Source organism: Penicillium subrubescens (assembly GCF_028828155.1).
Source record: "Penicillium subrubescens strain IBT 31985 chromosome Unknown utg000010l_segment0_segment0, whole genome shotgun sequence".
NCBI classification, from domain to species: Eukaryota; Fungi; Ascomycota; class Eurotiomycetes; order Eurotiales; family Aspergillaceae; genus Penicillium; species Penicillium subrubescens.
The window spans coordinates 2,052,345-2,072,958 of NW_026643160.1; the positions used below are offsets into that span (position 1 = coordinate 2,052,345).

General features: G+C 49.2%; 6 protein-coding genes across 6 annotated transcripts; 2 read left to right on the forward strand and 4 right to left on the reverse strand.

The window, feature by feature from the left end:
* Positions 1-341: 341 nt before the first annotated feature.
* N7473_011900 (nucleoporin Nup120/160) lies at positions 342-4,696 on the reverse strand. The gene is made up of 3 exons (XM_057157839.1): positions 4,001-4,696; positions 1,791-3,938; positions 342-1,730 (listed from the first exon to the last, which is right to left on the reverse strand). Exons 1-3 carry the CDS (start codon positions 4,641-4,643, stop codon positions 616-618), a joined length of 3,906 nt encoding a protein of 1,301 aa, XP_057003689.1. The 5' UTR covers positions 4,644-4,696; the 3' UTR covers positions 342-615.
* A 375-nt stretch (positions 4,697-5,071) lies between these two features.
* Positions 5,072-6,362, reverse strand: N7473_011901 (recombinase RAD51; the record flags this gene model as incomplete). Its single annotated transcript, XM_057157840.1, has 4 exons — positions 5,072-5,883; positions 5,955-6,022; positions 6,125-6,204; positions 6,276-6,362. The coding sequence occupies 4 exons, from the start codon at positions 6,360-6,362 to the stop codon at positions 5,072-5,074; spliced, it is 1,047 nt and encodes a 348-aa protein (XP_057003690.1).
* Positions 6,363-7,104: 742 nt separating this feature from the next.
* N7473_011902 (uncharacterized protein) lies at positions 7,105-8,190 on the reverse strand (the record flags this gene model as incomplete). Its single annotated transcript, XM_057157841.1, has 4 exons — positions 7,105-7,262; positions 7,325-8,006; positions 8,065-8,082; positions 8,146-8,190. The coding sequence occupies 4 exons, from the start codon at positions 8,188-8,190 to the stop codon at positions 7,105-7,107; spliced, it is 903 nt and encodes a 300-aa protein (XP_057003691.1).
* Positions 8,191-12,831: 4,641 nt separating this feature from the next.
* On the forward strand, positions 12,832-14,687 carry N7473_011903 (permease of the major facilitator superfamily; the record flags this gene model as incomplete). The annotated part of the gene is made up of 5 exons (XM_057157842.1): positions 12,832-13,271; positions 13,329-13,939; positions 13,988-14,234; positions 14,285-14,408; positions 14,463-14,687. 5 exons carry the CDS (start codon positions 12,832-12,834, stop codon positions 14,685-14,687), a joined length of 1,647 nt encoding a protein of 548 aa, XP_057003692.1.
* A 2,316-nt stretch (positions 14,688-17,003) lies between these two features.
* Positions 17,004-17,657, reverse strand: N7473_011904 (uncharacterized protein; the record flags this gene model as incomplete). Its single annotated transcript, XM_057157843.1, has 2 exons — positions 17,004-17,569; positions 17,639-17,657. 2 exons carry the CDS (start codon positions 17,655-17,657, stop codon positions 17,004-17,006), a joined length of 585 nt encoding a protein of 194 aa, XP_057003693.1.
* A 906-nt stretch (positions 17,658-18,563) lies between these two features.
* Positions 18,564-20,017, forward strand: N7473_011905 (uncharacterized protein; the record flags this gene model as incomplete). Its single annotated transcript, XM_057157844.1, has 2 exons — positions 18,564-19,312; positions 19,390-20,017. 2 exons carry the CDS (start codon positions 18,564-18,566, stop codon positions 20,015-20,017), a joined length of 1,377 nt encoding a protein of 458 aa, XP_057003694.1.
* Positions 20,018-20,614: the final 597 nt, after the last annotated feature.

A 20,614-nucleotide genomic window follows, 5' to 3' on the forward strand; every position in this document is an offset into this window, starting at 1 on the left:
TTGAAGCAGTCTAAACGTATGTACTTTTATGTCTAATGCGAAAATGGCATTTTGATAGACATGGGCTAGCCCTGCTACTTACCGACGTAGGGCTACAGACTAGCATTCCGCCTCGAGTCTCGACCAGCCTCTACCTAAATGGGAATGGATCTCCATTCGATGGATCTCCATTCGATGGATCTCCATTCGATGGATCTCCATTCGATGGAATTAACCCAAAAGGTTTGGCGAATACCTCCGAGCTACCTATTGGGTAGGACTCCTAGGAGACCAGTAGGTGCAGGAATACTTCAATCATTAGCGTAAAATATTTAAAAATTTAGGCAGGCAAGACAGAAAACTAAGATGGGAAAACAGTCCAGATCCTATTTTGCACCACATCCGTATAGATGAGACTACCCTATGGAAGAAAAGATCAAAAAACTAATCAGGCATGATGCCCGCTAAACTCCTCCTCGACCTCCCGCCACGAAAAGACAAAAAAGGAAAAGAGAGTACAAATGGGAAAGAATCTCCTAGCGGTCCCCGTCAACGCTATGACAGAACCATCGTGTCATCATTATCGACTTCCTCGTCTTCATCGCCCCAAAAGGCCAAACTCCCAGTCACCGCGCTCTATACGGCTGACACGGTCGAGCTCGGATTGATACTCGCGACGAAGGTGGTCGAGGGTAACAATGACCCTTTCTTGGGGGGCTCGACTTGAGGTTTGAAGGATACGCTGGGGCGTCTGCCGCTGATTGAGGAGCGACTGTCTCTGCGAACGGTGGGTCTGATTGAGGCTCCGCTTGAGGATCTGCGTCTAGCTTCAAAGGGAGTGGGGGATGCCACATCCGCATCTTCCATGAAGACGTTGCCGTCATCATCTGCCTGTCGGCGATTTTGCTGTGGAGATGGCGTGCCTGCAGAGAATGATGCGAGTGGGCCAGTTTCGACAAGAATGTAGGCTTCGCCCTTGTCAACGGAGGCGAGCAGGTTGATCAGCGACAGTAGCTCGTGGCGGATCTCCTTACTCTCAAGGTCATCTTCGGGTACACCGGTGACCTCGACTTCTCTCCTGCTTGTGCGGACAAGAGCGGATGAAGGTGCGTCTCTTGCCTTGCGCAGACGTTGTACGTTCCGGTAAGCAATCTCAGCAGCACCGCGATAGTCATTGCGCGCGATGCGATATGCTTGCAAGATGCGGGTGTAGTCGGTGGATGAGGCGTCAACCTCGTTGTTGTCTATATCGGTCCACGAGGTGAAAGCGATCTGCTTGTGGGCAAGAGAGACGAGAACCTCATCAACATGAGAAGCAATGTTGGGCACAAGCGCAGTAGGGAAACGGAGGATCTGCTTGATTCCAGCAGCGCCGGGTCCAGACACGGCAAGAATGCTGGTGATGAGAGAACTTAGAGCGGACCTCTGTAGGGCAAGGTCCTGGTACCGGGCCAGAGCGGAGTAGGCCTGGTCGAACTGACAGGTCTTGATGGATGCGTGGAAGAGGCGGGAGAGCAAATCGGTTCGCATGCTCGTGTACTCGGGGTCGTGCTCGGCCCAGGCCTCCGAATCGAGGGCCTGCAGCGCCAGGCTAGCAAATTCCGCGACATGGGAGAACGAGCGTACTTGCTCAAAGACTGAAAGGATGTGCTGGTAATACTTCGGGATACCATTGTGGAAGCAGTTCACGGAAACAAGGTCCAGGAGGGTTGATGACATTTCGTGCAGGTTACCTAAGGGCTTGCCACAAGCTACAAAGGGAGTGTTAGTAAGGGGAATATCCATGTTCAGGTCCAGGGAGTTCAACTTACACAGAAGATAAGCCGCCTTGCGGAAGTAAATGGCTGCAATGTCAAACTCGGCCATCGCCACATGCAGGCGGCCCTTGACATAGGTTGCCCAGGATGTGCTTGCCTGGAAACGCAGGAAGTCCCATGCGAGATCAATATCGTTCTTAGCAATAAGGTCGCACTGAATGTAGGCCAACGCGTTCGGATAAGCCACTTCACCAGGTCTCGTAACCCAAGCCAGGACATCCCTGATCCCGAGAGTCAGGGTATAACTCTGCGGCACGCCAATCGCTTGACGTGGCTTGATGTCTGTGACGAAGAGGTCTTCCAAAATGGTCGCCGTCCGCAAATTTTTGTTCTGGTTTGACTTCTTTTCCTTCAGAGAGAAGACCGGGGTCGACGCCTCCGCGCCCGTATTGGCGGCACGGTCCGGGCATTTCCGGACGTTCGAGATGAGCCAATAAATCATTTCGTACTCTCGGAGTGAATGAATGAGTGTGGAAAACAGATCGGCAGCGTCGAAGTTTGAGCGTTCACCCTGTTCAATCTCGCCGTCCACAAAGGTGACCAAGATCAACAACTCATAGAGGATCTGACGCGTGAGCACAACTGTCTCGAGTGCACCGCTCACGGCGACACGAGAACCGAAATATGTGGAGAGAAGTCCTGAGTCCTTGGCACTGAACCCAGAAGGAATAGTGTCGATGATAGCATAGAAGGGGTCCCCTGACAAATTCTCAGCATCTAGGTACTCATTCAGCGCTGCAACTAGACCTTCAAAAGTCTTGTTGGAAATCCGGTCACCAAATTCGCAGCGCTCTCGGAAACTATCCATGCGGTCGACAATAGATGACGAGGGTTCGCTGAAAATTTCGACTTCGAGGGCAGCCCGGCATGCGGCATCGAGCTCCGCAGAGAACTTCTTTCTGAACTCCGCAGCCACCTTCATCAATGAAGAAGCTTGTTCATATAGGTTGCCAAGCTCAGTATGAAGATTGCGGTGTCTCCATCGATCCACGATCTTGGGAGCTTCCTCGCGTAGGTCAGAGCTAGAGTTGTGTAGGAGCAATTCGGCAGTATTGCACTCTCGTACCACTGCGCAGGAATCGGAGAGAAGAAGCCAAGGCATTTCGTTGAATGAGTCGTAAGCAAGGGAAACAGGTTCGAATCTGCGCTTGTTGAGGTCTTCGGCAACTTGCCAGAATTGACGCCACTTGGCATCTGTGTCCATCCGGAATCGAGCATAGTCCATCTCATCCTCGGTGTATTTGCGAAGGGAGACGGTCGCTGCAATGGTAGAGCAAAGCCTCTCCGCCAGCGGTACATCCTTCTTCAGGACTCCAGATGAGGTTGAAGACAACGGCCTGAGCGCCTCCTGATAGACCGCCAAAGCAGTCTCGAGAACTTCGGGTAGGTATCGAGTTGGGTGCAAGAGGTAGGCAAGCCACTTCTCTGTCGGATCCTCGACATCTTCAAGGGTTGGCGCGGGTAGTGGCTCTTGTCGGTGAGTTTCAAATGCTGTTGAAACCCAGTTGTTGGACCAGTCCGCCACCAGGGTTTGCAAATCAAAGTGAAGGGTATAAAGTTGATAGAGACCATGGTTTCTCCATAATACCCACAACTCCATTCCCTTTCCTTCCTCCACCGGCTTGACCTGGAAGTCCGCAATGCTCCAGAACATGTTGCCCGTCACATCTGGGTCAACAGGTCGGAAGACTGCATCGGCAAAGAGGTCCTCAATAACAAGATCAGACGTCAAACCACCCTTGACAGCCCAGAATTTAAAGCGTCCTTCCTCGAATGGAGAGTATGTGACGACGTAGAACCGGTGACCACCATCCATAGCCCTTTCTGCATTGAATACCCGGATGAATGAGGTTTCAGCAGGATTCAAGGTATATGGTACCGCATCGGGGTCCATTGGACGGCCCAAAAGATCCTTTGTCGCCGCAAGCTTGTTCGTAGCAAGGTTCCAGATTTTCAAGGTGTGATTCAAGCAAATAGCGAAGACGTAGGTCTCGTCGGAGGTTGTAGCGATGGCATTGGCGACATTCAAGTCAAGACTGCGTCCATTGTGCTTGATCGAGGAGGTTGCGTGCCACTTTACGAGGCCCCGAATGGAGGCGCCCCATGTTCGTTCGTCGAAGGTAAGGGGTGTCCAGTGCGAGCCTGTTTCAATTTCAAAGTCAGCCTGTATCTCAGTACTGTCGAGATCTTTTCAAGGGTCTTACCATCATCTCCAGCTCGGCGGGTCAACCGCAGAAGCGCTCCGTTATCAAGGGAGATGAACAGCTCTTGCGGGCTGCTCGCGTGAAGTCTGTGGGGGGTCGAGAAAGAAAGAGGTGCAGGAATGCACGTCTTGCACCATTCGCTCACATTGTCATCGATTGACTCTGTCCTCCGGAAGAACTCTGGTCGAAGTGAGAGTGTATGGAGCTGCTTGGACGCCGTAATGACAAAGACGCTGAGAATCTCATGCTCCTCCGCATCTGCCAGCGCCACGCCAGATGGAAGAATTTGCTCTGGGAAGTGCAGTCGCAGGGTGACATTGTATTCGAAGCGCTCAGTTCCACTTTTCGTCAAGTCCGCGCATTGGATCTCCAGCACCTTGTTGTCATTGACCACCCTCCACACGAAGGTCCTCGGGTAAGGCTTGCGTTTGCGGAAGTAGACTGTGCCCTGTGTGGCAAGATACCGTCTGGCGAATTCGTCTTCATCTTTCGCGATCGGAATTTCGGGCTGGTCGGTGGCGGAGGAGATCGAAAAGCGAGTCCGACGGGGCGCGCTCTCGTGAGGTGAGACCTGGATGTTGGCGACCGTGGCCGGCGAGAATGGCCGGAGGTCGACCCTTGTGTCTTTGTAAATCTTCGCCATGGTGAACAACTGCGAAGCCTGTACGAGATTCAGGGCCGACTCAGAGTTCCATGGCTGATGGCAGACGGGAAGGTTGCAGGGCGGAGAGCTGGAGCTTCAAAAAACAAAGTCTTGGCGCGGGCGCGCGACCTTTCGACCTTCTTTCACCCAGCTACGGCAGTTTGCTAGCGCCTCGGACCTACAAAATACACAACACCCCACCATCGATTACCTGTATTGGAAAGTCTAGGCAAGAATGATTGTTCAATGGACACAATTGGAGCTGAGTGATATTATTCTACCATATGAACAAGAGAATTCACAACTGGATTTCAGACATAGCTCGCTACCACAGTAGCCACAAGAAGGATATTGGTTAAAACAGCAGGTCAATTCAGGCTCATAACGTCACTAACATCGTGTCAAGAATAAGTAATTGGAGGAGGAGCTTAGTCCTTCTCCAGATCCTTCTCACTGGGATCACCAATGCCATCCTCATTAATAGCAAAGAGACAGTCGCTTTCGGGCAGGCAAGGGCTGTCATAGATCTTGCAAATACGGGTCTCACCACGGCCCTTCTTCAAGCTGAGCCGTGTTGTGCTAGCATGGGCAATGATGTTGCCTCCAATGGGTTTCTTAGGGTCGGGGTTGAACATAGCACTGGGGCCACCGTCGACTTGGGCGACAACCTGGTTGGTGATGACGACTGCGATGCCAAACTCATCCGCAAGATGCTGCAACGTGCGCAAGAACTTTGCCAGATGGGTCTGCCGTGATGCAAGCTCACCACGTCCATTGAAGTCTGTACGGTAGAGCGAGGTCGCCGAGTCCACGATCAGCAGTGAGAATCGGGTTTCACACATCATCTGGGAAGCCTGGTTAAGCAGCTGTAGCTGATGGTCGGAATTGTAAGCTCGAGCATAGGCCACATTGTCGAGGACTTCCTCTCCGACGAGCCCGTATCGCTGGGCAACTGCCAGTAGTCGAACTGGTCGGAAGGTTCCCTCGGTATCGATGTAGAGACACTTGCCCTCGCCTCCGCCCATATCAAAGGGCAGTTGGCAAGTTACTGCAAGAGTATGGCAAATCTGACTCTTTCCTGTTCGGAATTCTCCAAAAATCTCCGTGATTGACCCCGTTTCGATACCACCCCCAAGCAGTGTGTCTAGTTGTTTGGATCCAGTTGTGATGGAGATAAGCTCACTTCGTCGGGCGTGCATCTCGGTGGCCGTTGTGAATCCAAGGGGAACGAGTTTGTTGGCTAATCAACGAAGAGTGTCAGCATTTTCATCCTGAGTTGGGGGCCCCATAGCATCACAGACAGTGACTCACCCTCGCCCAAGATCTTGCTAGCCTTTTGCTCTGAGATCCCCTTAATCTGCTCCAACTGACGCTTTGGTCTGTAATTTTTTCATGCGTTAGCTCGTTTCAATTCAAAGAATGAGGGATTTGTTGATGCGGTTGCAATGGCTGCAGGAGCGGAGGAAAGACTCGACACGTACGTGAAAGCAATTCGCTCGACAGTGTGGTATCCGGCATCCAGGAACAACTTGATATCTCGAGCAGTCAAGCCGGCCATACCCTGCGATGTGAGATTAGCCCTCCATACCAAATCAAGCCCGTAGTTCAAGTTCACATCTCGGTCTTACTCACCTCCAGAGCAGAGAGCGGGGTGGGAGCCCCAGGACCAGTCAAACCACCATCATCATACTCGCCTTGGGTCTCTGTGTCGGCGGTCATATTTCCAAGTGAAACGGTCTTCCTTTAGCAGCGCAAGGCTCTTCGAAGCAATGTCTTGATTTGCGAGGTTCTGTCAACACGACAGCACGCGTTCGGTTTCGATATGACGGCCCTCACAGCTCCCGTGCTTTCCGATAATCAGAAAGGCGAAGAAGCAAAGGTTTGGAGGTAATGAGTCACTGGAATCTCTGGCTTGCAAATTGGATTTGTTTGTGGCAAAACCCGTGTTATTCCAACAAGTCAACATTTGACTTCGTGCCAGACGCGTCGAGGCTGTCGCGCGGTCACGTGGCACCCATCGACTGAAAGGGACCAGGCAACAGCAGGCTAAGCAGTAGTGGGATGCCTGTTGCTCGAGACAACACAATCATAAACAACTATGAGGATAAGTCTGATACGGAAAGCTAATTATTGGGACATTCCAAAGAACGGCAGTGCTAATGCTAATCTTCAGGGGTATAATAAATACATGTCTGCTTGCATTTCAGTATCTACTGAGTGTTTCCCGAATCTCCAGACTTCTTAATGACCGACCTCGCTCAGAAAATGACGTATAACAAAAGCATTCCGTTCCAGCCCACCATGATCCCAAGGCAATTTCATCATCCTTCGCTCGAAAACAATAATGCACTCAAAATCTCCCGGTAGTAACCATCATGTCGTGAATGACAACTAGAACCTCAACCCGCCCGTTTTTCTCTCGGCTCTGATCCTCTGCAACTCAATGGTCCCACGAACGAGATTACGTGAGGATCGACTTCCGTTTGTTTCGGCTTTGGGTGTTCTGAAACATCGGATCAATCTCAAGTCGCTCAGACGGCTCGTTCATGTGGATTCGCTCGTTGAAGATGGCGCTCATCTTTCGTCGGAACTCCTCGGAGGACCGCTTGCGAAGAACTCCTGTGATTGCAGAGTTGGTCAACTAGACCAGTGACTTAGTACCGGCTGCGGTTTGCACTTACTGGAGATCCGTGAAGCCCGGCGCCGCTCGTCTAGTGAATGGGCAACAGGTACATTGCCAGCTTGGGCTAAACCCAACTCATCTCGGTCACGGTTACTTGCCACTGGCTTGGTGTCGAAGATGTGGCCAGCATGCCAGATTCGGGAATGAAAACTGGCACGCTTCTGGTTCTTCTTGTCGCCAACGAAGCCCTCGCTGTGGCGGTTGAAGGTACTGGGCAAGCTCGGGGCCTCGGACGACATCGGAGGAGTGTAGACTTCAGCGGGGGTATGAAGTTTCTCTTCGTACTTGTCAGCTGTGACAAGGCTTGCCTCGGTACTCAATGTATTTGGAGTATCTGCCCGTAGAGGGTTCTCTCTTTTTGCGCTCTCCATGGCCATCAGAGAGGCCGGAAAGGGGGGGGCAACTGGGGACTTTCTCAGGTCAGGGCTGAGTGGTTGGTCTGTAATTGGGGTTTCTGGATGGACAGTGCTCGAATGCGGAGTGTTGTTTTTAGAGACCCAGATGCCCTCGACCTGCACGCCTCGTTCAAGAGCCTTGGCACCAAACGGCACATCGTCTTTCGATAGCATGGGGTAAAGCTCTGCCTCTGGGTCCTTCTGACGCGACTCGGCATTGGCATATCGGCGGGTCATCCAGGTGTTGAATGCGAGAACAAAAGAGGCATATATGAATACAACAACCTGTATCCCCGTCAGCTGTCTGCCCTCCATCTCTTCGTAGTAGCGGGTCTTGTCGCACAATCAAAAGGGCCAGGACCTTTTTCATAACAAATGTCAGCATGCAGACGAAGTCCAAGGAGTCAGGCGTCAGGCGACATACAAAGCTCAACTGCTCCCACAACGCCCAGCCAACCCAGAACGCCATGGCAGCTTGAGGGACTACCCGTCCCCAAAAGGAATGTGATGCTGGAGAATGTGTGGACTTGGAAGAGGTTTTGATGGCCTGCAAGTGTATGCCAAAAAGGTCTCAGGAGAGTAGCTACGTTGTTGGGGAAGGATTGATGTGGACTCATGGGTATAGTGAGGGTTTGAGATTGATGGCAGGGAGTGCCTGCCTGATTTGGAAATATCCCAACCAAAGGCCACTGCCTCAGCCGTCGACCATAACGGTGCAAACAATTTGCATTTAATCGTGATGTCATCAATGCTAGAATCGGTCTTTGTTTGCCAAACCCCGGCGTCGGTTTGCCTTTTGTTTGAGTGCCTCATTCACCATCCACTCTGGATACCCTTGTTCATTTCGGATCGCAGTTTGAAATTGACAGGCAATTCAGAGGTGTTTCAATTCTAGAAGATGGGCAGGCAGTACATATATGGGAACGACAAAAATGGACAATAAAAGATAAGGCAAGCGAGGAAATGCCCCCCAACGCGCCCCCTCCCCAAAAAAGAGGGACAAAAAGAAACTCTCCCTCGGGGAATCGAACCCCGGTCTCCCGCGCTTATCGGTGTTAATGACAAGCGGAAATCATGACCACTAGACCAAGGAAGACATTAGCCGAGTTACCGCTCGACCACTTGGTGCTGTGTAAGAATTCGCAGATTTTAAATTTATGACCCTGACTCATACGGTCGTCTCTTGGCCAACAGGAGATCTCACTTTGTTCATGCCAAACTGGAAGCTTGTTGTCTACTTATCTTAGCGTTTGTCAATTTCGCTGAGCAGAACCCTTTAATGGACCCTTTTCCTCAATGGAAATAATTCCTTTTGAGTGCTATATATATTTCTCAAATGTGGTTTTGCCGATAATTCATTTTCTTTTTGTCGAAATATATATCCGGGTCAGTTGAAATCATGAGCATATATCGGAGTGCGCGAGGAACTTGACCTCTTCGAAGAGGTAAAGTTTATAATCATCGTTTTCCAACTGAAAATTCCCCAGCAAACTATTTTCGTCGCCACGAGTGCAAAAAACTTGCGCCCAAGGTTCCATTTTAGCCTCCATTATGCCAATGCCGCGGTGGTTAACCTATATCCAATGGAAAAAGTTGCCTTTCTTCCTCACGGTGACGTGGAATAAGGGATAATACCGCTTCGTTAAAATCAGTGAAAGACGGTTGGATTAACAATGCTACACTTTAAAAGCCAGGAGGATATGCCCCAGAATATGCCCTGTCAACCAACCACATATTTTCATGTTGATTTAAGATCAGGTTTCGTGGACTGATATCTTGATGTGTAATGACAAACTTGTAAAGAGTATAGAGCGATGGGCCAATCAACGGTAGAATCGGCGAAGGGTCTGATAGTATGCCCTTCACTCATTCCCATTTGATATGAAAGGCATGTTTCCCGGAAGCTTATGCCTCAACAGACGCCGTCGACCTTGTTTCTGGCGCTTTAAGTTCCTCTTTGGAACAGATCGACACAGTATGATGATCACAGGTTGAACTTGGATATCAGATGGCTACCCAGCTATTATGGATCTACAAGTCAGGGAGTTCATTTGATCAGGCGAGAAAAAAGATAGATTCCAGAACATAGTGGGTCCTGGGCACCAAAACTGAATCTTCAAGATATTCAGAGCAATGTGGCCTCAGTCTCCTCTCAAAATGGGAATCGAGGATAATTCGCGTTTGCGGTGCAAACGTTTCGATTTACTCCTCGGCTCTCAGTCCTCAATCCCTTACGTAGCTCTGCAATCTGTGGGTAGGAAGTACACTAAATAGAGACCAAATCTTGGTCAAATGCGATATTAATATGGAGAAATGACCATGTTACCCGACAAGGCTGATAAGTATCGGAACAAAATCAAGAGATGACATCGCAAAAGACGTCCGTGTTGATTTGGCCCTACTAGAGCGTTAGGTATCTTCCTCTACTAATTAGCAGCTGATTAGACTCTCCTCAGAGCCTTGGCAACATGCAGATATCCCGTAACATTGACTTTGGTCATCGTTAAATTGACAGAAACTGCTATCAATTTGGCCATTGGAGGCTTCGCCTTCACAGCATGCGAGTGCTCCTTTTGAGCAGGCGCTACGTGCAAGCAGAGGACTAGCTATAACCTCACATCCTGCAATTAACAGCGTGAGCAGTGGAAGCTCGAAACGCATGGTCGGAAACGGAGGTAGAAGTTTAAGTGTATGAAAGGACCAGAGACAAAAGGGAGGATTCTAACAAGGTTAATATAATCCTAAGAAGGGTCACATGGACTTCACGTCAGACCCTGATTCAGTTTATTGCTTCGATCTAGGTACAGTCATATGTTAAATCATGCGCTATACATGTATAGTTGTAACCTCTCTGGCCAAAAAATACAATAACTCCACAGTGCACTGCATAGCGTTGCTTAATTGAAAATTTGATTTCCCGTACTTGACAGCGGGTCTACTATTCATCATAGAGCGGTAAGATAGATCTGGTAACTGGGATTCAAGCGGGTCCAAAATATGGTATTTTATCGGGAGATCATCCTCTAAGGCCAGGGAAGGGACTACAGTAGATACATAGCTAGTGCAGATCAAAAAGTGGAATCAGTCGAGATTTGTAGTTTTTCAAACAAGCGGTGTGAAAACTTGAATCTTGAGCTAAACTTCGCAGACTGATCCACCTTTGGATGAGATTATTCATTAATCGATGAATCTTTCAAAATCTTACATACTGTCCCTGGCCAGTGGCCACAGATTTATTGATATATCCATCGTGGCGTCCAATATTGCCATGTGTATCTCAGTGACCAGATCAATCTTAGGTCTGTGTGATGCATGCATATGTAGCAAATCTCTTGTTAAATACAGTATGGACTACAGTAATATACGGGATTTTGAATCCAGTATTTAGTTGCTTCTGATTGGTTAGACTGACATCCTGAATCTTTATTGGTAGCTGTTTTCCACTGATGGAACTTGTTTCTCTTTTCTGATCCTGCGCAATAGCCAGTTTGCTTCTCAGTTCTAGTCTTTACCATCACTACCATAAGCACTGTTTGAAAAGATGACCGTCCCTGTTATCGAGACCTCTAGGCGCCCTTTACTAATGCGGAGAATGGTATCTCCGGACTATCGATATCGCCCATGACCACTTCGGTTTCTATCTTGCCTGGGGATCCGCTGCGTAAATCCTGCCAACTATGTACATGCTGCAAGCGCAATACCTGGTACGGTCTCCGCTGGAACTACACCCTGTTTCAGTTGTGTTGATTTTTGGGCTAGGAATTGGAGGATACGCAATATTCCGGTCAGCCAACAACCAGAAAGGCAACATTCGGAAATCAGGGGGTAAATAGAACGAATCGAACGTGATCAAGTGTTCTTACACAACAGCGGGCGGGCAGATACACCAGGCAATTCTTCTATGCTCGGGTTTGTTACCTCACTGCCTCCTTGTGTACAGGATTTGATGTAACTTAAATATCCAAATCATCAGGATGGTGGGGATCTCCGCGACACCCCAATTATCTAGATGATCTGCTTCTGTCGTATGCCATGTGCGCAACCTGTGGTCTAAACCATGTCTTGCCGTGATCCTATGCAATCCTTATGACGGCTGTACTGACCCACCGCTGTCTGTGCGATGAGGCGAAATGCTCCAAGAAATATGGGAAATACTGGGAGGCATACTCTACAAAAGTGCCATGGAGACTAGTACCGGGAATATGGTAGTACATCCTTGGGGCTCGAGGAAGGTAGCGCAGTGGATGAACGCCACGCAGGGATAGAAAGCTCGTCATCACCTTGATTTAGTTGGGACCGACAGCAGTATAGCAGTAGATAGTGATGGATTTCAACTGTGTTCAACAGTACCTTCTAGAACTCGAGACAAGATTCTCAGCAAGTACAGCAATGCACAAGTTGGGTCACCAAAGCCAAGATACTTATGTGTCCTGACGTCCAAAATCTCACTACACATGTCCGAGCTTCGTTTGAAGAACAATAGATGAATAAAAACGCAATATAAAGTTGGGACTGCGATGCAATCGAATAGAGATAGTCCAAGTAATACCGTAGTGGATCAGAATAAGAGATTCTAAATTGGTCTACTCACATTGAACTCCTAGCCTTTCAATAGATTTTTCTGCGGGGATGAGCTCGGATCTACGACTAAGAATCGCTGAGACCCTACCGTGGGTCTCAAATTCCCAAATAGGAATCCCGAGAAGATCAGAATGCCGTCTCGCACGTGTTTAAGTAGACGGTGCTTATCTTTCATGGGTATACCCCTCGCCTCTTGGTGGTAGGACTTCGGCGTTTTTGCCCTCCCGAGGCGCATATTGCTTACCATACCTAAATCCACCTCATTTTCATGCAGCACATTCTCCAGAGAAGACAAATTTAATCAAGGATAACCTCAAATATGTGACTGCATGTGTCTTCAAAAGTCTCGATCATTGCGTGCGATAACCGGTCCACCTGTGGGCGCTACCCGAAGAAAATCGCACCCACTTTTTAAACTGGACCTGCTCCATAGTTCAGATTTTTTTCCTAAGATTCCTTCTAAGAATCCTATAAATGTTTAAAATGCTATCGTTACTTCTTTCAATCGAACAAGAATTCAAGACTCGAAATGGCCATCTTCAGCTGGCTTCGTCAATTCGGTGGCCAACAGGCCTCTCGGGCTGACGAGGACTACTTTTCGAAGGATGTTCTTCCCAAAACTATTGAGCCCGCAGTATTCTCTGTTCCTGGAACATCGTGTCCCAGTACACCATTCCCAGAAACTCCTAATACTGCGGTGGCTTCTCCTACTGGGAGTGAACAAACCTTAGTTTTGGGGAAGCTTCCAGAGGAGTTTGGCCGACTGGCATCTTGGAGAGGCTCCTTGATCTTGCTGGTGACTTCAGGCTCCCAATTTCTTGACAACGTTTTCATGACGAGTTCTAACATGGCGCTGGCGTCGATTCAAGAAGAATTCGACGTGACTAGCTCCAACTTGCAATGGATGATTTCTGCGTACACCTTGACATTTGGCGGTTTCCTCTTGTTGGCGGGAGCTTTGTCGGATCGGTGAGTTTTCTAACCCGGACAATGATGCTGAAGCAAGAACTGACTTTCCTCCTGTAGCTATGGCAGAAAGAGGATCCTTTGTCTGGGTTTATTCTGGTTATCAGTGTGGACACTGGCCATTGGGTTTGGACAGTCATTCTTTCAACTCACAGTCTTCCGTGGAATCCAGGGAATTGGCGCCGCAATGACTGTTCCATCCGCAATTGGGATCATCAGTTCTTATTTCACTGGTGTTGACCGTACCCGGGCACTCTCAATCTATGCCGCTTCTGGTACTTTAGGCTTTTGTGCGGGCCTCATCTTTGGTGGCTTCCTGACGTCGTCTTTGGGATGGAGGTATATCTTCTACATCATTGTCATCATCACCGGCTCTTTGGGGACGTTAGGTCTTATTGTTCTGCCTCGCGATCGCGTGAATACCAAAGCGAGAGCTAGAATGGATTACCTCGGGGCCGTTCTTTCCACAGCTGGACTCATCTTGCTCCAGTTTGTTCTCTCTGGCGGAGGTATCTATGGTTGGGATCAGCCATTCATCATTGTCCTTTTGATACTTGCCGTTGCCATGCTTGTTGGGTTCGTCCTGCTGGAAAAATACATCAGCAATCCGTTGATGCCGCTTTCGCTCTGGAAGATTCGCAACTTCGCTGGTCTTTGGGTCGCAGGCTTCAGTAAGTTGTCTCTATACACTTATTGAGGATCTCACTAACAAACCATAGCCTGCTACGGAAGTTATCAGAACGTCATTTACTATATTGTACTGGCAGCCCAGCAAGTGGATAAGCTATCCGCTGGAGATACTGCGCTTCGATTCTTGCCGATGGGTGTTATTGGATTCATCGTATCCCTTGGTACTGGAAAGCTTCTCGAGTACATGAACGGAAAATACTTGCTTTTAGCAGGACTCATCCTCACCGTCGTGGCCCCAATCCCGAGCGCTTTGACTGTGACTTCAACAACCGACTTGTATGTGCATCAAACCGACTTTCATTCCTTTTTGAAACTAACCTCAACAGTTGGGTGAATGTTCTTGCCACGTCACTTATCAGTATCTCTGCTGTGTCTCTTATTTTTGTTACGACAAGCACGACAATTCTGACGACAGTTCCAGTCGAGGTCAAAAGTTTGTGTGGTGGAATGGTGAGCGATTTTTGCTTGTGAATCGCTGAACTTGGTTAACTGACACATCTTTAGTTGAACACTGCATTCCAGATCGGCTCCGGTGTCGCGTTGGCCATCTCTGCTGCCACCACAGAGGCAGTCGACATCGAAAAAGGGCACGGCATCGCGCAGCAATACTCTACCGGACTTTGGTGCTCTACCGGGCTTGCCGGTCTTGGTCTCATTATTGGGCTCATTGCCGTCCGACGACGGGGAATTGGTCCAAAGGACAGGATTGGCGGCCCCGTGGCCCTGTAATACCATTAGCAACTATTCTCAACTGGCGTTTTTGATTCAATTTTAGACTAGACTGCGTTGTTTTTGGTTTGGATAATGAGGTTATGGCACTTTTTATGACGGATAGATCCTGATTACAATCGCGACAAGTTCATTGCACACTGTAACGAATGAAAAATTGAATTGTACTGCCAGATACTGCTAAGTGCCCGTAGTGGAGATAAAGTCAATGGTGAGCTGGACCCACGACCACGACCGCGACCCATCCAGATAAGCTTGTGCACCCTGAACTGGACCAATCTGAACTGTCTAGACCACCCTGTGGCCCTATGGCAGACCTGCCCCCATCACTTATCTCTAAAAATTGAGCTGCAAATCTCTGGTCTCGGTGGCAATATGCATGCCAAATATTTCAGACCCGCAATAAATGGACTTTCGCCCTACGGGTTCTCCATATGTACCCTGCCACACCCGAAGATCGGTTCCCACTCGGCCCGTCTGAGATACTTTCGGCCCGCTTTTCCAAAAAGTCAAAGGGAAACTTTGCCGAGTGGGAGAGTTGGCTAAAGCACGAGGGATTATTCAAAAAGCGAATCATGAATCCGAAAACAGGGTCGCAAATTTACCTAAGACTTGATGATGCGATCTCAAAATTGGCAAAAGAGAAGTCCAAAAAAAATACGCGGTTTCGTTGTTAATCGCGATTCTCATTATTTGGCGTGTTGGCTCGAACCCACAGCTTGGTCTGCAACGGTTCTCGCCATCCACTACCTACCCACTCAGGGTCCTTATCTCAACTTAGATCACAGGAGGCAAAAGTCTCCTCAATTTCATATCTGAAAAGACTTTTGCCTATAGAAAGTCGTAGCCGATCAAATGAAGCCAGAGGAGAGCTAGTGCTGTATCTCAGATCTATAACCTGCTTCTTTCTAATCCATCAAGGCATCCAGAACGTGAGATGAGCTTTTGGGCAATCAAAGCCACTAGTTTTTATTTCCATCCACGAGCTCGAAAGCTGTTAGTGAACATCATGAGTTTTAATTTGTGTTCGATTCTCGTTTCTTGTCATTTGCGAACCATACCCACTTTCCAAATGAATGTTAGCTTGTTCCCGCATGCAAAGCCACCCACCACGACTCCGGCCTTTTAACATTGCGGAGTTAAAGGAAAAGGCGAAAAAAAGAAGAAAAGAGTTTAGTTAACTTTACCTACCCTTGGATAATCTTGTTAGAGTCCTAATAATTCCGGTAAACATAGAGAGTTTATGATGGAGATTCCCTCGTGATGGCTGGCTGATTCCCTGTTTGTCCAGTTCTGTCAGCCTGTAAGAGGCCTCTGCTTCTCCCTTCCTGTTCTGCCTTAGGAGAAGCCACTGACCCCAGAAGCGCACTGGAATCTTCGCCGTCCACGGATTGTGATCCAAGAGGAAGATCCGACCCCTTATGATACGCCGATTATGTGTGCTCAAGCATGGAACACTTCTTCTTATCGAGGACATCGCTTTTGGACCAAGCGCGGAGGCACGGATGCTTTTGGAGCATTGATCATCTTTTCCCCCGAACTGGACTTTGGGATCGCCATTATGGGGAACACGGCCTGGACGACCAATGCGGTCGCTGAGATACTAACGTGGCATTTGGTTAACAACAGACTTGGTGTTTCTCCCAGGGAAAGATTCGACTGGACGAAAAAGTACGCATATACAATCTTAGAATGCAGCCTGAAGACTTGCTAACGCCAAGTTCTCACTCCAGGTGGACAAACTTTGCGAAGAAAATTGAGCATAAGGTCCGCAATGGTCTGAACGGAATCCATTCAACGTTCTACGAGTCCTGAGAGGCCCATACAGCCTACTCTTCGGCTGTCAAAGTACGCCGGGCTGTATTATCACCCCGGATACAAATACTTGAAGATCGTGACCATTGAGTCGGCGACTGCGAGATTCGCTACCGAAATTCAGGCAAAGAAGACTGACACCAAATTCTGAATCAAGTGCGACTTCCTCCATGCGTCTGCGGAGAAGTGGATCATGTACATGGATTTGATGGATGCACCGACCCTATCGATGCATAAATTTGCTGCGGTGGAGTTTCGTATTGGAATTGATGGAGAGGCTGAGTCGATGGGAATTAAATGGCGGGATGCTTACAAGGTCGATGGATGGATTTGGTACAAGAGAATCCGCGATGGAGATGCATTGGACTGAGCCTATATGAACTATGGACTGGAACGGTGGCTCCCTGGAGCGAGACTAGGCAAATAGGGCAGATAGGAAGCAATGAAATTGAAGATAAAACCTTGATTCTCTAAAAGGATTAAGTGATAATCCACCAGACTTCAAAGGTTCCATACCTTTGGGTTTGATATTCCGAATGCATCGTAAGGATATTCCGTAAAAGATTTACGCGGCTTGCCAGGCTCATATGCGTCAAGAGCAGCAAGGAACTGAGCCTGACCCGGGCTGCGGAAACCAGTATCCTCAAGGGCCCAGGTCGTTCCAGGAATACAGACAACCTGAGGGACCAAGTCCCGGAAATGCTGAAGATCCTTTTCCTTGATCTTGGCTCCAACACCCATGAGGAGCGCACCAAAAATGATGGTCTTGTACTCGCCGGAGGTGAGGTTGTCCCAATTTAGTTTACCCTCTTTGGTTCGAGACTTGGCCTTGAGACGCTCGCCAAGATTGTTCTTGTCGAAATTGGCACGGACAGAGGGAATGATCACATCGGCTAGATGCTTGGCATAGTCCGCGGTCTTGTAGCGGGCGAGGGCGTCTTGTGGGGCGAGCATGTCAGTTTGGTTGACGGTTTGGGCGGGGCGGTATTCCCATTTCTTGGTGTTGACTCCAAGACTTGAGACTAGATCGAACGCAAGGTCGATGTCCATATCGCCCTCAAAGAGGCCTGGGGAAATGAGGGAAGCTAGGTTAGTGATGCTCGAGATATGAGAAGGGGGCTAGTTGGGGGACGTACGGTATCCCCATCGACCCATTTTAAGAGGTTGGTTCGGGAGTCAGGGAGTGTGGAGAGGTGGAAGTTGGGGTAGACGGACGTTGCAAAGCGCAGAAGGTTGGAAAGGAAGAAAACAAGGGTGTTGAGTGGTGAAATAAGAAACTTGGCGAGGGGGAGGAGAGGAGGATGACTGAAGAGCGTTTGTGGAAGAGACAAACGAGAAGCCTGGGATTTTCCAACGAAAGACGTTTCACTGTTGCACTGAATATGCTTACTGCCAGGCATTCAAACATGAAGGGTGTTGATTTCTACTTGAAGCGTCGAAAAATCGCCTTCTTGCCCTTTTGGGGTCTCCGGTCCTCCTGTCTTGGTGGGTAGAGATGACCAAAGTCTAGCTCTGGGGAATTGATTTAGAAAGGAAGTGCAATTGAGTAAAATAGTTATCGAAAACATGATTGCAACCTGCTTGTCCTTATATGGATCATACTGTACTCAATATTTGAAGCTAATTGCGTCTGTAGAAAGAAGTATCCAACTTGTCGGACATAACTCGTTTGTCTAGTCCAGCTTCGCGTATCCCATACAATTCTCAATTCAACATCTACCTGCTACCAATGGCATATTGGATGACAGTTATATTCTATACTAGTCCCGTCTATTTCGATGGCACCATCCGGTAATTGTAACCGATGCTGGGCAGACTAGTCCCTTAGTCTACTAGTCGAGGGTCCACAGTTGATCTAGCCTGATGGATACGAAACGAGATACGAGGGTCAGCCTAGAGCCTCAACTGTGGCACTGCCCCCAGAATTATCTTCTCCTAAATCTCACTCCGTCACAGGAACCCCTTTACCCATTCGAAGACCCGAAAAGTTGATATCCATCTACTTACAAAGAGTCCCTGGAGTATTTGTTTGCGTTTTACCATTTACGTCGTGGATTAACTATGGGCCGCCTCCACCGCGACGATCTCGCGGACGCCGCCTCGTCGCACTCGCTGCATTCCATCGCCGACGATGACGAGCTGCCCCCTCCTTACACCGATGAGCCCGATCTTGATCCTGTTCCTGCTTCCAGTGCTATCGCCGCATCCTCTTCCCGTCCGACCGGTACATTCCGGCCCCTCCGCATCGTCGACGCAGCCTATGCGATCCCCGGCACCAAGGGCATCCACTCCTACGACAAGCGTGTCGTGACTCTCGCGCCGAACCTCTCCAGCAATAAGGATGAGCTCTTCGAAGTTATCCGCAGGCAGTTGAATCTGCCTGTGCGGCCCATGCTGCTCATCCAAGGCACCCATTCCGAGTCCTCCAACGATGGCAAGCAGAAGAAGAGCAACACTGTGACCGACTTTGAGTTCCGCCTGGATCTTGCAGAGACCATGCTGACGGGATGGGAGGGCGGCCCCATGCATATAAATTGGATGGAAGTCGATGTGATCCGGGATGAAGACGGAGTTTCTGCGTTCCGGGGTGGGATTCTGCGGTCGCGCGCGTACAAGGCTCCAAAGGCGCGTCGGGTTCTTGATCATGCCGTGGATAGCGATGCTGCCCTTCTCGGTCCGGATACTGAGGCTGGCATTGATTTTGATGGTGAGGAGGAAGAGGAGGAGGAAAGCGAGGCCGTTCTGAGCGCCCGCGGTAACCTCAAGCTCTGGTGTGAGCGGTTCTGTCTCGACCCAGCGCATGTGAAATCGTATGGCTTCCTCTCTCATCCGAATCCTCCAATTCGGATTTCTACAATTCTTGACTAACACTTCTGGAAACTCCTAGTTTCACTATCTACCGAGAGCTGAGGGGCTTCGATCACCAGGCCATGCGGAATATCCTTGACTCTCACATCCGCGAGCTCAACTATCGTGGCACCATCAAGCAGCATTTCACACAGGCCCACAGCTCTGTCACCGTCTACTCCCCACACTGGATCAACCGGGCACGCACCAACAAGTATATCTGGTGGATTGTGGTCCTCCTTCAGCTCTGGATCATCACCTGGCCAGTTATCTGGTTGATGGAAAAGCGATACGAAATCGCCTTCGCGCGTTGGAACGCCTCGCTGGACCCGCAAGCCGACTCTAGCTTGGTCAAGTGCTACGCGCAGCATCGCAACGAGTCAGCCCTGGCTGAATGGTGGGCTCCAGCTGTCAAGCAGGCTGCATGGACGCGCCGGTCTGGCGACAATAATCTCGTTACGAGGTTGGATGCTGAGCGGATGATGGGAATGAGCACGGAGCAGTTGATTAACTTCCGCCCTCGGGAATCTGAGGCAGAGCTTGAGCGGCGGGGACGTGTCGCCAGAGGTGAAGGTGGCTTTGTCGACAATGTCGTGGGATTGGCCCGCGGCATTAGCGAAGTGGGACAGGATTGGAGGTTCACCATGGGATGGGGTGCTAATACTTGATTGGGTGAATATTCTGGTATCAAAGCGAGCTCTTTGGTTTTTCTTTTTGCTATCTACGCTTAGGGCTCTTGAAGCAGCCGAGCCACGTGGATCGTGCTGATGATGCACTTAATCTATCCTGGTTTCAACTGCTCAATTTGTGTTCCACTGATGCTGATGGGGATTACGATTGATCTTATTAATATTCATCCTTTGCATAAATTGGCTAGGATGATGCTGGGTTTGGCGCCTGAAGTCTAAGCATCGCCTAAACCCCCCACTATACAACACCAGGAAGTATCTTGACCTTCAAGTCAAGGCTGACGTGAGGGGGCTAGTCCATTCCTTTGGATTTGAGTCTAGGTGCTCGATAACTCGAGCAACCTTGAGTTTATTGTGGTGAGGACATGAGCATATTTATAGTAAGCAAGCGCCAGGCTTCCAAAAAGAAAACGGTATAAGGCTGTGTATGCGGCACTGCTCTCCACGTGCAAACTCTCTTTTGATATTCTGGGGAATAATGAAAGCAGGCAGTGCACAGCCACTCGAATGATAGGCGGTGAACTTAGCGGTGAATTCCAAATTCACTTTATTTTAGGAACTTGCTGGGGTCAATTA

Coding starts and splice junctions, on each gene's coding strand:
- N7473_011900 (XM_057157839.1), bottom strand. CDS start 4,643: ATGGCGAAGATTTACAAAGACACAAGGGTCGACCTCCGGCCATTCTCG. Junction 3,939..4,000: donor CCGCCGAGCTGGAGATGATG/GTAAGACCCTTG, acceptor AAATTGAAACAG/GCTCGCACTGGACACCCCTT. Junction 1,731..1,790: donor CAAGGCGGCTTATCTTCTGT/GTAAGTTGAACT, acceptor CTCCCTTTGTAG/CTTGTGGCAAGCCCTTAGGT.